This window comes from Pelodiscus sinensis, chromosome 5 (genome assembly GCF_052426305.1).
Source record: "Pelodiscus sinensis isolate ZL-2025 chromosome 5, ASM5242630v1, whole genome shotgun sequence".
NCBI classification, from domain to species: domain Eukaryota; kingdom Metazoa; phylum Chordata; order Testudines; family Trionychidae; genus Pelodiscus; species Pelodiscus sinensis.
The window spans coordinates 50,907,501-50,920,634 of NC_143056.1; the positions used below are offsets into that span (position 1 = coordinate 50,907,501).

A 13,134-nucleotide genomic window follows, 5' to 3' on the forward strand; every position below is an offset into this window, starting at 1 on the left:
ATATTTGGTCAGTGTTAGACCCAAATTTTAGTTTTTTGAATGATTTTTGCAATAATGTATCTGGATACAATTTGTATTCAATTCATTTCTCATTAATTAACTTGTAAGATAAATTGTCATGGTATTTAACAGGATTTTTTAACAGAAAAATCATCTCACAAGTTGAAAAATAAAATTATCTGACATTTTGTAGAATAAATTCAAGTCCCTGTGTATTACAGATATATGTAGTAGAGCAGTGCACTTGCCCTTTGTGTATGTGAAATGGGGTTTATATCCAGTGAAGGTATTAAATAATTATTTACATTATTTTTAGTGCCTGATAGTGAACTTCACTGTAGATGAAAAAAATTAATCACCATTGGGCATGAATGATTATAATTTGCCAATAGATGCTGAACAAGGTAGCTATCTTGAAATTCCAGCACACGTGAACTGACTACTTTGTAAAGCAACTTATACTGCATATTCTGTACTGTCTCTGGCTTTAATCAGCATGTTCTCTCAGTACTGTTAGTTTTTCTTTTGCATGAGCATAAATATCATCTAGTGCACTAGGCTGTTAAAAGGTGTGCAATTGGCTAATCGTGTAACTTACGAAAATTTCAGTGGTTACATGCAGGGCAGCAGCCAGCTTCCTGTCACCCTACACGGCTGCCTCTCTATCAGAGGCAGCTGTGTGGAGCAGCAGATAGTTTTCTAGAAGCTGGTGCATGCTGGGAGTAGGCTTTTAAGCCAGCTCCTCACACATACTAGCTCACACCTGCCATCCCATGCTGTTGCCTGTGATACAGAGGTAGCAGCACAGGGCGGCAAGTGGCTGCCATGGAGGCAGTGCATACCGGAAGCCAGATTTTTAAATTGGTTCACTGTGGGTATGGGCTCCCGCCTGCCACCCTGCTCCCAGGGAGCTGGCTGCTGCCCCCATGCTCCTGCCTCCGGGAGCCGGACCAGTAGTCCTGTGTAACTGTTTGGGAAACAGATAAACTGGTTACCTATTTAAACAGCTACACTCTTATATCCCTAAAGTGTACTTAAATAAATATTTAATATGTCTATCCATGTGCATTGGATACCTGAAAATTAGTGTTAATATTCACATGGTAAGAAATGTGGTATGATTCCTAATAACATTTATATTTCTCTTTTAGGATTTCAGTCTTCTGATACAATCATGCAAGGAAAGTCTTGATTAGTTACAGCCTTGGGTGTCTTAATCTGTGTTTTTGAGGAGAGAGATTTCAAGGAATGGAGTTGGCTCACAGTTTACTCCTTAATGAAGAGGCATATAATCAGCTTGGTGAATTTCAGAAAGCAGAGTTCATTTTTGAATGGTTAAGATTTTTGGAGAAACTTTTACCGGTGACTAGCAAGGTAAGTGTAATATAATCAAAAAGAGATACTATTCCATAGAGACAACTGTTTTTCTCCATATTCCTTTACTAAGTGCTTTTATAATTAGGGTTAATTTTAAAGGTATACTTGAATAATAATATTTCAGATATTCTATATAATGTTCTTAATAAATTCCAAGCACTCCGAAACTTCAAAACATTGCTGAGAATTTATGTTCTCTTTTAGTAACAGCTCTTTTAATCTGATTTAAAATATTTCACAATGTTTCATATTTACTAGTAAACGGTGATATACCCCTTGGCTTTGAGCCTAGGCTACATTTGGGACCCTGCACATGGTTCTCAGATATCCTATGTTTCTGATCAGAGAGCTTTGTGATTAGCCTAAGCTCAGACAGAACAAACTAAGTATACATCAGATGGACATTCCCATCTCAACAAACACACACAAAACAAACACTTAGGCAAACAGCCAGAGTTGGGAGGATTCCTCACCAACTCTTGCACAATTCGGTAAATAAAAGGGAACCAGAGAGGAAATATGTTGGATGGAGATGCAGAGAGCCTCAAAATAATTATGCCATGATGTGCTAACGTTCACAACATCACACTGCTTCACCAAATTTTCATCACACTCTGGATCCTTTTATTTATGATGTGGTTCTCCAGCTCAAAGGTTACCACCACTGATCTACTGCCTAAACAGTAGCAGCACTAATAATTATTCTACCGTTTAGCCACTGAAGAGACTTTTAACCTTTTTTTTTCTTTTTATCATATACAGGAGTTAAAATAGAAAAGCAGCATCTTTCACGTTGTTTTGATTAAAAAAAACACAACCCCACACCACAGAGATACAGGCATACAGAAAATATGATAAATTGTTCATTTACATATAAAAATGGTTTAAAAATTAAAGTTGTTTAAAAATTACTCAGCTCATGCTTTCTCCAGTGTACATTTTCAGTAGTTGTTTTTCTACAAAGGTGCACTGTTGGTGTATTCTCTCAAGAATTATCTTTAAGAGAAGATGGTGAATGGCACACAACAAGTAAGACAAAATTACAGTTTTGTATCAGAAGGATACAGCTGCTCTGATGCTGTTGAATAATACTAGACAGAAGTGTGTTCAGGGGAGAAGAATGAAGATGTAAGAATCCAACTGGCTCTCTCACATTTTAGCTTTTCTTCCATTCAGTGGAAAAGCTGGGTAAAAAATTGACTTTTTAAATTAAGCATGTCAAACTAGCTGAAAGTAAGTGATTGTGGGGATAAGTTAAAGATAATCGTACTGAAGGTTAACTGGTTGCCATTTTTATTTCCAGGCTGATGTAAAGGAAAAACAGAAGAAACTGATTGAACAATTAATATCTTTGTTAAATAGTTCACCAGGCCCTCCTACAAGAAAGCTCATAGCCAAGAACTTAACTGTACTTTATAGTATCGGAGACACTTTTTCTGTTTACCAGACAGTTGACAAATGCCATGAACTCATTCGGAGCAAAGATGATTCACCAAGTTATCTTCCCACAAAACTGTAAGTAAAAAAACCTCCAAACATAGAGCATATTTGTCTTTTTATATCACATCTGGTAAACCTTCACAGTCTTCTGAGCATTAAAAATAAAACATAATGTGAACTGTAAAAGCAATTTCAATTTACTCTCCTACACATCAGAAGAATAGTGTTTTATTTTTTATGTTTCATAAAAAAGCCTTTGGATGGAATGATAAATGATGTAGTTATTTTGCAACTTTTGATATGTAATTTCAACGTGATTTCCATCTTTGCAATTTTTCAATATAAAAAAAATCAGCTGTACTTTTTACAGATAGTGGATCAGTATTAGATCAGTATCACCTTAGAGATAGACCATGAAAGTGCAGTCAACTTAAAATATCTTTTTTTCTTCTTTTTTTTCAGAAGTAGCTGTTCTCATAAATATGTTTTTAAGTTACTTAGGTTAGGCAAATGTAGAGAACATTTTTAGGAACTTCAGAGGTATGCTTGGCAATTGGGTGACCTAATGATAGATAAGATAAAATTCAGTGGAGAAAGCGCAAGATTAATATGAGTAACAAAGAACAAAAGTTCTAAGTTAACTGTAGCCACTTCGGGTATGTCTGCAGAGCAGATAGATACACACCTGTGGCTGGCCTCTGTCAGCCGACTCGGACTGGCGGTTTCATTGCTATGTAGACTTCCAGCCTTGGGTTGGGGCTGGAGCTCTGGGCCCTTTCTCCTTTGCAGTGTATTACACCCTAGGTTCTGGCCTGAGCCTGGAAATCTACACGGCAATGAAACAGTCCTGCAGCCCGAGTTCTGCGAGCCCAAGCCAGCTGGCATGTGCCAGCTGCAGGTGTCTTGTTGCTGTGTTGATGTACCCTTAAAGAAAACACCATATGGCGTGTCTGGCGGGGAGCACTCAGGACAGTTAATCTGAATTAACTGAAGGTATGCAATTCAAATGCTGTCTGGATGCTCTATTACTGTAGAATCTGCTGCTTAATGACCTGTTGTGCAGTCTGGTTATATGATATAGTCCTGCGTAGAACATTTAAGCTACGCAAGCCATGTATTGTGGCTACTCCTGAGCTGAACTATGTAACAAGGACAGGCCTTTGAGCTTCTGCACTTAGAAACACCTTTCCATAGAAGCTCCACATGACCCTGGCTTTCCTTGGATAGTCCAGGGGTATTCATTGAGTGAGACCGTATCTTGTGTCACATTCAAGTGGTGTTATGATAATTTCCAGTTATCATCTCCTCTTGCCATTAGCAGTTGTTGGTAATATGGTAATTCATTATGAGCCCCATTATGTAGATGTTTCAGTTAAGACAAAATAATATAGGCCTCTTAAAATACATTTCATTATCTTGTTTAAATACACACAGTTGACTTATTTGCAAGGTAACTAAGTTTTAGGCTAGCATTTTCAAAGGAGCCTAAGGTAGTTGGGTGCCTAGTATCCCTTGAATTTCCATGGGAGCTGGGTGCCTAGATTTTGTAGGGTCCATTGAAAATCCTGTCTTTATTTATGATTTACAGTACAACTCTTTATTTAAAAAAAAAAAATCCCTACATAGACAGCCCTTACAGGTGTTTTTTTTAATTAAAAAAAACAGTTATATAAAAATGAACAATTGGCAGTGTTGTGCTACTCAGTTATTTGTCATTGATGCTTTTAGTGCTGTTGGCTTGCATCTAAAATTTCAGTACAACTTTAAATGTATCATACACAGCTTTTTAGAAGACATCTCCAAGTATTGGGAGGAAAATCTTACAACATACTAAAATGGAAGGAAGGTTACATTAAGGGGATAAAAATAGTGCAGAATGAGAAGAAAATAGTCATTAAGAATTCTAAATACTGTAGATTATATACTGTAAACTTACAGGTTTACAGGCAGTCCCCGACTTACGCGGATCCGACTTGAGTCGGATCCGCAGTTACGAACGGGGTTTGCTGCCCGTCTCCCTGGTCTGCTGGAGACCAGCAGACCAGGGAGACGGGGAGCAAAGCCGGGGAGCACGCGGGCAGCGGACAGCCCAGACGCGCCACGGCTGTCCCGCTGCTGGCGTCCTCAGAGGCTTTGCTCCCCGTCTCCCTGGTCTGCTGGTCTCCAGCAGACCAGGGAGACGGGGAGCAAAGCTGCGGAGCACGCGGGCAGCAGGACAGCCGTGGCGCGTCTGGGCTGTCCCACTGCCCCCGTGCTCTGCGGCTTTGCTCCGGACGCCTGTGGTACAGCAGCTGGGGCGCTGCCGGTTGGTCCCGTAGCGCCGCTCTGGGCGCTACTGGACCAACCCGGCAGCACCCCAGCTGTTCTGCCCCAGGGATCCTGATTCAGCCACTGCTGGTCAGTTTCAGCAGCGGCTGAATCAGGACGCCTGGGGCAGAGCAGCTTGGGTGCTGCTGGGTTGCTCCAGTAGCGCCGAGAAGCGGCGCTACTGGAGCAACCCAGCAGCACCCAAGCTGCTCTGCCCCAGGCATCCCCAAGTCAGCCGCTGCTGAAACTGACCAGCGCTGACTACAGGAAGCCCGAGGCGGAGTTGCTCTGCCCCGGGCTTCCTGGAATCAGCCGCTGATCAGTTCAGCAGCAGCTGACTTGGGGACGCCTGGGGCTCTTAAGTTGAATCTGTATGTAAGAACTGGCGTCCAGATTCAGCCTGTTGAAACTGATCAGCGGCTGATTCCAGGAAGCCTGGGGCAGAGCAACTCTGCCTCGGGCTTCCTGTAGTCAGCCGCTGGTCAATTTCAGCAGCGGCTGAATCTGGATGCCAGTTCCGACTTACATACAGATTCAACTTAAGAACAAACCTACAGTTCCTATCTTGTACGTAACACGGGGACTGCCTGTATTTGGAAGGTTATAGCTTTTTATTATTGCTCTCAGTCTTACATCCAGAGAGTATTAACTTCTCATGGCTGTTTTATTGTGGAAATTTTTCATGTAAACTTTGACACTATCAGACACAGAAAGAAATGCCTGTAATTAGAGAAAGGGAAGTAGCCCTACCCTGGAGGCAGACAAAGGAGTATCATATATTCTGTGCTCATGGTTCTTGTGAATTGTTGCACAGAAGAAGCTAGAATTTTTATGAATTCTGTATGCCATTGAAAAATTCTGTTAATGGCGGTGAATTAGCAGCAAACATAGTATTCGAAAATTTTCATTCCAAGAGGCCTATTCATATAATCTGTAATCAGAGGTGAAAATAAGGCCATGCACCCCATTGCACCTCTCCAGTAAGATCTGACAGGGACACTCTCCTGCAGGTGAAGGCACACAGTTCGCTTTCCCAGCTGGGTTCCTGCCAGTTCCTGAGGCTCCTGCTCAAGATGGTGCTGGCAGCCCTGTATGCCATGAGCAACAGGCAGGCAGGTGAAGCAGGCACATGAAAGGTGCTAGGAGGGGTGCGTTGTAGGGGAGGCGCATGTGCTCCCAGCAAGGTTCCCAGTGCATCTGAACTAGGAGGTCACCAATTAAATTAATAGGTAGCAGGTTTAAAACAAACAAAAGGATGTTTTTCTTCATGCAGGGCACAGTCAACCTGTGGAACTGTGACCAATCAGAAATCAGTCAAATGCCCCCAAAAAGTTTTCATCAAGAAATGATTATAAAGAAAATTTTAATACTGTTTTGTTTAATTCTAATATTCAGTGCTTAACAATTTTTGCTTTTGCTAACCAGAGAACTTGAAAGCATACAGTATTCTAAATCCGATTATTACTTATTTCACCATGGAATAATCTTAATTTTGGAGCCTGTGGGGCTTTTTTGGGGAGGGGAAGTTGTATTCACATTTTCATTTGCTTCTTTCTGTTCTTTCATCTGGTACAGTTAAATTACCAGAATTCAAAGCACACATGAACCTCTGTACTCCAGATGTCCCTAATGTGGGAATACCTGTAGTACGGACTCTGACAGGTGAAGGAGGGAGTGGCTTTGCACGCTGCCACTCTTCCTTACCCCAGCTGGGGGAATGGTAGTGCAGCAGTGTGCTTCCCCTGAGGCTTTTCTCCACCACTCATTCTCCTAATGACTGGGGGGAGGCGGAGTGGTGCCTGGCAGTAGTGGGGAATGTGAAGCCATGTAAGGGGGAGTGGGGTGCCAGGTAAGTGCCCCATTCCGATCCCCATTCAGCACACACCTCAGTGCCCTCCCTGGTCTGGCAAATTCTTTAATCCAGCACACCCCATTTCTCAGATTAAAGAGGTTCAAGTGAACTAGAATATATACTATCTTTGGTGCAAGTGCATAACGTACTTTCAAAGACCCTTTTTCCTGATGTAATCCATTTGTGTACAAGACATTTCTAGGAAGTTGTAACACCCAGTAGATATTTGTGTTCAATGTTTTTTAAATTAAGTGTAAAAATGTTTAAGTAGGTCCATTGTTTCTTCAGTTCTTTAATCTCTCTCTGTTGCATTCATCTTCACAAGTTTGGATCTGCTTTGTTTTAGTGCTGCAGTGGTATGCTTGGGCTATTTGTACAAAAAACTGGGGAGAATCTTGGGAAACAGCTTTACTGATACTGTGGGGAATGTGCTTAAAGCAATGAAGAATGCAGAGGTAAGGAACCACAAGTTTAAAAGATATTTGCAGGTAAAATTTAATAGGCTGAGTTGACTTGAAGAATGATGAATGGGACAAGGTGAATGTTGTCAATAAATCACAAAGTTCCTGGAATTCAGAATGCCATATAAAAGCACTATCTGAAATCCAAAAGAATTGCTAGAGAATTTGTTCATAATGATATCAATTGAGAATGATGAATCACAATTACTTACGTGTTGTCTTGGGAAAATACAGTTTTGTATCATTCATAAAACACGTGGGCTACGTCTACATTGGCCCCTTTTCCGGAAGGGGCATGTTAATTTCAGAGATCGTAATAGGGAAATCCGCGGGGGATTTAAATATCCACCGCGGCATTTAAATAAAAATGTCCACCGCTTTTTTCCGGCTTTTAGAAAAGCCGGAAAAGAGCGTCTACACTGGCCCCGATCCTCCGGAAAAAGCGCCCTTTTCCGGAGGATCTTATTCCTACTTCAAAGTAGGAATAAGAGCCTCCGGAAAAGGGCGCTTTTTCCGGAGGATCGGGGCCAATGTAGACGCTTTTTTCCGGCTTTTCTAAAAGCCGGAAAAAAGCGGCGGACATTTTTATTTAAATGCCACGGGGATATTTAAATCCCCCGCGGATTTCCCTACTACGATAGTTGAAATTAACATGCCCCTTCCGGAAAAGGGGCCAGTGTAGACGAGCCCCTACACAATAAGTTTGTGAAGTGAGCATTGGAATAAAAAGTGTATCTTAATCCTTTCCAGTAGAACTTAAAAGAATAGTTCTTTCCTTTTAGTTATAAAGATGTAGAACAAATTACCTGCTTTAATTCACTTTACCATGAATTAATCTCTAAGAATAAAAGTGCCAATATATTGCAAATACGTTCAAATAATCTGCATTTTCATTTTTAAGGTTGTTTAATGTTGTAAAATAATATTTACAGTTTCTTTGTGTTTTATCAGTCTCAAGGTCGTTATGAGATCATGCTTAGTTTGCAAAATATACTGACTGGATTAGGACCTGCTGCTACACCATGTCACAGAGATATTTACAAAGCTGCTCGATCATGCTTAACAGATCGCTCTATGGCAGTTCGCTGTGCAGCTGCTAAGGTAAAGTGGCCCAATAACTCACTGTTTTAAGTAGTTACTTTTGTAAAATACATTTGTTGAAATAAAAAATTAAGATTTGCTCATAATGCACAATCTTCAATTGGAAAAATGTATTTCTAGCAAACAGAAAAAAATAGTTCTGGAGTTTTTCCCAACAATATTAGCACCTAATTTTGTTTTCTGTGCACCTGAAGTTATGCCATGTAATGTTATTCCTTCCAAATATGATTTGATAAGATGTTATCATATTTCTCCACAAATAGTTACTTCCAGAAGAATGAGTAAATTTAGATTGCTAGGAAAATGTCTGTGTTGATAATGCAAGTAGATTCAGTTCCCTTGGATGTCAAGGACTGTACATATTTGTTATTAGACCCACTTACCTTCTATGTATTATGTTGCGAGCTAAAATTTGTATCAAAGGTATAAGTGACTTTACACACTATTGAGTATTTATAGTGAATATATTTTTCTTTCCTTCCACCCCATTTGTCTAGTGTCTTCTTGAACTTCACAAAGAGGCAGTTTTTATGTGGAGCACGGATATGGATAATGTTGCAACCTTGTGTTTTAAAGCATTTGATGGTTCCAATTATGATGTGCGGATAGCAGTCTCAAAGCTTTTAGGCACAGTATTGGCTAAAGCTGTGACATATAAACAGTCAACAGGTAAACATATTTTGTTTTTCAGTAAGAATTTAGCAAACCTATATTAGTTTTAAAATGATGTATAATCATTACACCAAAATGCAAACACCAGATTACTTTGCTTAGATAAAGAATTCATGCCACTCTTCTTTGCTGCTTTTTACAGCATTATTATGATGCAGTCCTGTTTTTTTTAGTTAGATCATCTACTTCTGCATTAAAAAAAACACATCCAGGGAAAATTTACTTGGAAATACAGTTTAGCTCCATGGTTTTTTTTGTTCCAGAGGGTGAAGGAATTCTCAGCTACATGAAAATGTGTAGTGTGGCTTGGTAAGGATACAAAACCCAAGGAATTGTGGGGATGCCTGGTTATATAACCCCATGGATATTGGTGCATCATCTCAGAGTGAATGTCCTCCAAACTTGTTAGTTCTCCAGTCAGATATAGCAATGCAGCTGAGGAGTACTCTTATTGAGTCAAATTTCTATAGTGTGTAAGCTACGAGTCATTATGATTTTTGTTGTTGGCCAACACATTAAATTATATGTAACAATACTTGAATTAAAGTTCTCCTAAAACAAAAAATGTTCCTTGAATTTTAAACAGAGATGATATAAATGGAAACATCTTTTTTAGAATATACATCTTTTACAACTGAGTATGGTACAAGCTTACTGTTGGATTAGCTCACTTAAGAGGCAGCATCAGTGCTTTTAATCCAGATTCCAAACTGCAGAATTCTGTAATCCTGTAGTCCTGACTGTGCTGGTGGTAGGGAGCGCAGCCCCAGTGGGACTGGCGCAGTGGGGAGCAAGCCCTGGTCAGGGCTGACAGCAAGGAGCACAGCCCCAGCCATGGCGGGAGACAGCAGGGCCAGCGGCCTGGAGCACAGCCCCAGCCAGGGCTGGAGGCAGTGGGGCCAGTGTCCTGGGGCACAGCTCCAGCCAGGGCTGGTGAGATTGGGAGTGCAGCCCCACCTGAGACTAGCACAGTGGGAGAAACAGCCACCGTCGGAGCTGGTGTGGTGGGTGCAGCCCTATTTGGGGCTGGAAGCAGTGGGGCTGTCCCTGTCCAGGACTGGCGTGGTGGGGGATGCAGTCCTAGCCAGGACTGGATGCTGCGGGGCAGGCAGCATGGAGTGCATCCCTAGCTGGGAACAGACCCTGACCTCCTCTCGTCCAGCAAACTCTGTGGTTCGGGACCCCTCAGGTTCCGAGGGTGCTGGACAAGAGAGGTTCAACCTTTATAACCGGATCAAGATCAGAATGTGTGAATCTTTGACCTACACTTTTGATTTCAGAAGAGGCCTTCATTGTCATAAGTTAGGAAAGAAGTGTAATTAGGGAAGAAATGAAAGAATCTAATTTTGATCAAGACTGGTTTAGATGCTTTCAGTATTTTGGAATTGAATGTGTTTTTGTGCACCCATTCTCCCTTCTAAATTAAGGTTATTTACTGGTTTATTTACTGTTAAGTATCTTGTAAAAAGAACAACGGGGTTAAAGAAAACTGTGATTTTTTTCCAATTTAAAAAAAAGTCTTCTAAATTTTTCTCTTATAATACACATTATCCGCAGACTGAGTACATTTGCCTTGTTTTCTTATTTATTCTTTATGAACAGTGTGGTCATAACTACCTGATCTTAGTACTTTAGTGAAGGGTGCCTGAGAAAGATAGGTAGATCTTCGTCAGAAATGTCAAAGTTAGCCACGTGTTGCTTTCTCTACCGCTGTTTTCATTTTTCAGTCAATATTTTCTTAAGAATATTTAGGGCATCAAGTGTCTTGTCAAGTACACTAGAGAGAGAGAATGATTTGTTGTGCTCTTGGCCATGGCATCTGTTTTTTTATGAAATTAAATCCTACAGCTCGTCTGTCTTCTCTGAGAGCCTGCTGTTTCACTTCTAGCATTATTTTTTTTTTTTTTTGAATGAACATGAGAATTCTTCAAAGGGAAGGAAAGTTGTAGGGGGAATGTTAGATGACAGCTCTTACAGCATTGAACCACCTAGCTAAGTTGTGCAGGCAAGGGTTCCCCCAAAGTCAGTGGTGCCAGTAGGCCAGTATGGTCTGGTAGGCCACACAAGCAAGTTATTTTTGGCTAGTATGGCCTACTGGAAGGACTCATTGCTGCTCCTCGCCAACCAATCTACTTAGTTGTCGCATCTCTGTTCATGGCTGGCACCTGGGGAGCTGGGGGCAGGACTGCGAGTGCTACAGCAGCCAGAGGAGCTGCTGGCAACCTACTTCTTTCCTCACTGCCCCTCCAAGTGGGGAAAGGAGCAGAATTGACAGTCTCCCCTCTCCCTTTCCGTGTACATAGGTGCAGCAGCACCGTGGAGGGGCAGGGACTGGGAGTTCTGCTCCTTTCCTGGTGGGAGCGGCAGCAGGAAAAGGCACAGAACTGCCAGCAGCTCCACCCAGTGCCATGCTGCCTTTGGTCCTCTTCCCCGCTCCCCAAGGTAACGTGGGGATTGGAAGAGAGGGGAAGAGTATGGGGGTTCCTGGCTGGGAGTGAGGCAGAGTTACGTGGGCAGGTTATGTGGTCTCCCTTAGCTGGTGTGCTTTCCTCTCTTATACTGGTAAGAAATGTTGTTGACTTGCAGCACAGTCCAAAGTGCTGATTTAATAAAATCAGACCAAAAATATGAAGCTATTTAATAATTCCCAATATCAGTAGTGATCTAGGGACACATTTAAGGTAAGGTCACTTTTGTGGCTTTAAGACCCTGTTGTGCAAAAATGTTAACATCTTGATTTGATTGCTATCTAGGAACAAGTGGTTCCTACTGTGGTATTTTCAGGAAAATTGAACAGCAAAATGTTTATCTTGAAGGAGTTCTGAATTTAGGATGGCAGTATTTCCATGTATTTCTAGATGATATTAATCAAAGGCAGGGGCGGCCCGAGCCATTCGTGCACCCCGGGCACCGGGAGCGCGGTGCGGCCCCCCTCTGGGCGTGTGGCATCCCTGGGCACCCGGTGCATGCGCGGCCCTGCCCATGCCTGGTCCGGCAGCCCCAGGCAGCGCCCCCTACACTGGGATGCCCCGGGTGGTAGCCCGAACACCCGTAGCTTGGGCCGGCTCTGATCAAAGGGGTCTGAATTCTCAGAGCTTTGATTCTGGTTTTATGATGAAATTTTCATGCAAAGATTTTGAAACTTCCCTTTACAGACATGTGTGGTGTTTTGTTTTTTAAAATACATTTTATGTTTAGCATCCTCCCGGCAAAATCTTCGCATAATTTGTCTCGAAGAAGCCCTGCAATTACTAGGAACAGGATTTCTTCGTGGGAGTGCTGGATTTCTTCGAGCCAGTGGTGATATGCTGAAAGGAATCAGTTCTGTCAGCAGAGATGTTAGAGTTGGAATTACTCAGGTTTGCATTATATTATATATTGTTCTATTATTTTGGTGTATTTTTTTTAAAAAAAAAGCTGTTTTGTTGTTTTGTGTACTTGCTGTTTGTGACAGCAAGTATGAAATAAGATTTTAGTGTATCATTGCATGGTCTTATGTTGAATTACACTGAAATTAGTAGTATACAACAAAAATTGCATGAATGTTGATGATGTATCTTTATGTTTTAGTTGAATTCCAAATATAACCTTCTATTTACTGTGTTTTGGAAATTGCTAAGAGGAAACATGAATGTGGTATGGAAGCCACAAGTAATAGGACTTAGTATTTTGGAGCCCTTTTAGTATAATTTTTATATTTAAAATTTGAGGAATAAATTGCTTCATGTTCTTGTGGCTTTTTTAATTGAGTTGTCCACAAGTTTGTTGACCCTCTCAAAGAACTCTAGTAGATTAGTAAGGCATGATTTCCCTTTATAGAAACCATATTGATTTTCCCCCAACAAATTATGTTCATCTGCGTCCCTGACAATTTTATTCTTTGCTTATAGTTTCAACTAATTTGCAAGGTACTGACGTTAGACT

General features: G+C 41.3%; 1 protein-coding gene across 13 annotated transcripts in view; it reads left to right on the forward strand.

Moving 5' to 3' along the window:
- The window catches only part of HEATR5A (HEAT repeat containing 5A), a 125,651-nt gene that overhangs the window by 13,589 nt on the left and 98,928 nt on the right, over nt 1-13,134 (forward strand). For all 13 annotated transcript variants that reach the window (XM_075926962.2, XM_075926964.2, XM_075926967.2 and 10 more), the window contains 6 exons: nt 1,152-1,374; nt 2,681-2,892; nt 7,323-7,431; nt 8,389-8,538; nt 9,036-9,207; nt 12,409-12,569. In XM_075926962.2, coding sequence (XP_075783077.2) covers nt 1,249-1,374; nt 2,681-2,892; nt 7,323-7,431; nt 8,389-8,538; nt 9,036-9,207; nt 12,409-12,569 — 930 coding nt within the window. In that variant the 5' untranslated portion in view covers nt 1,152-1,248. The remainder of the gene's footprint in view (nt 1-1,151; nt 1,375-2,680; nt 2,893-7,322; nt 7,432-8,388; nt 8,539-9,035; nt 9,208-12,408; nt 12,570-13,134) is intronic.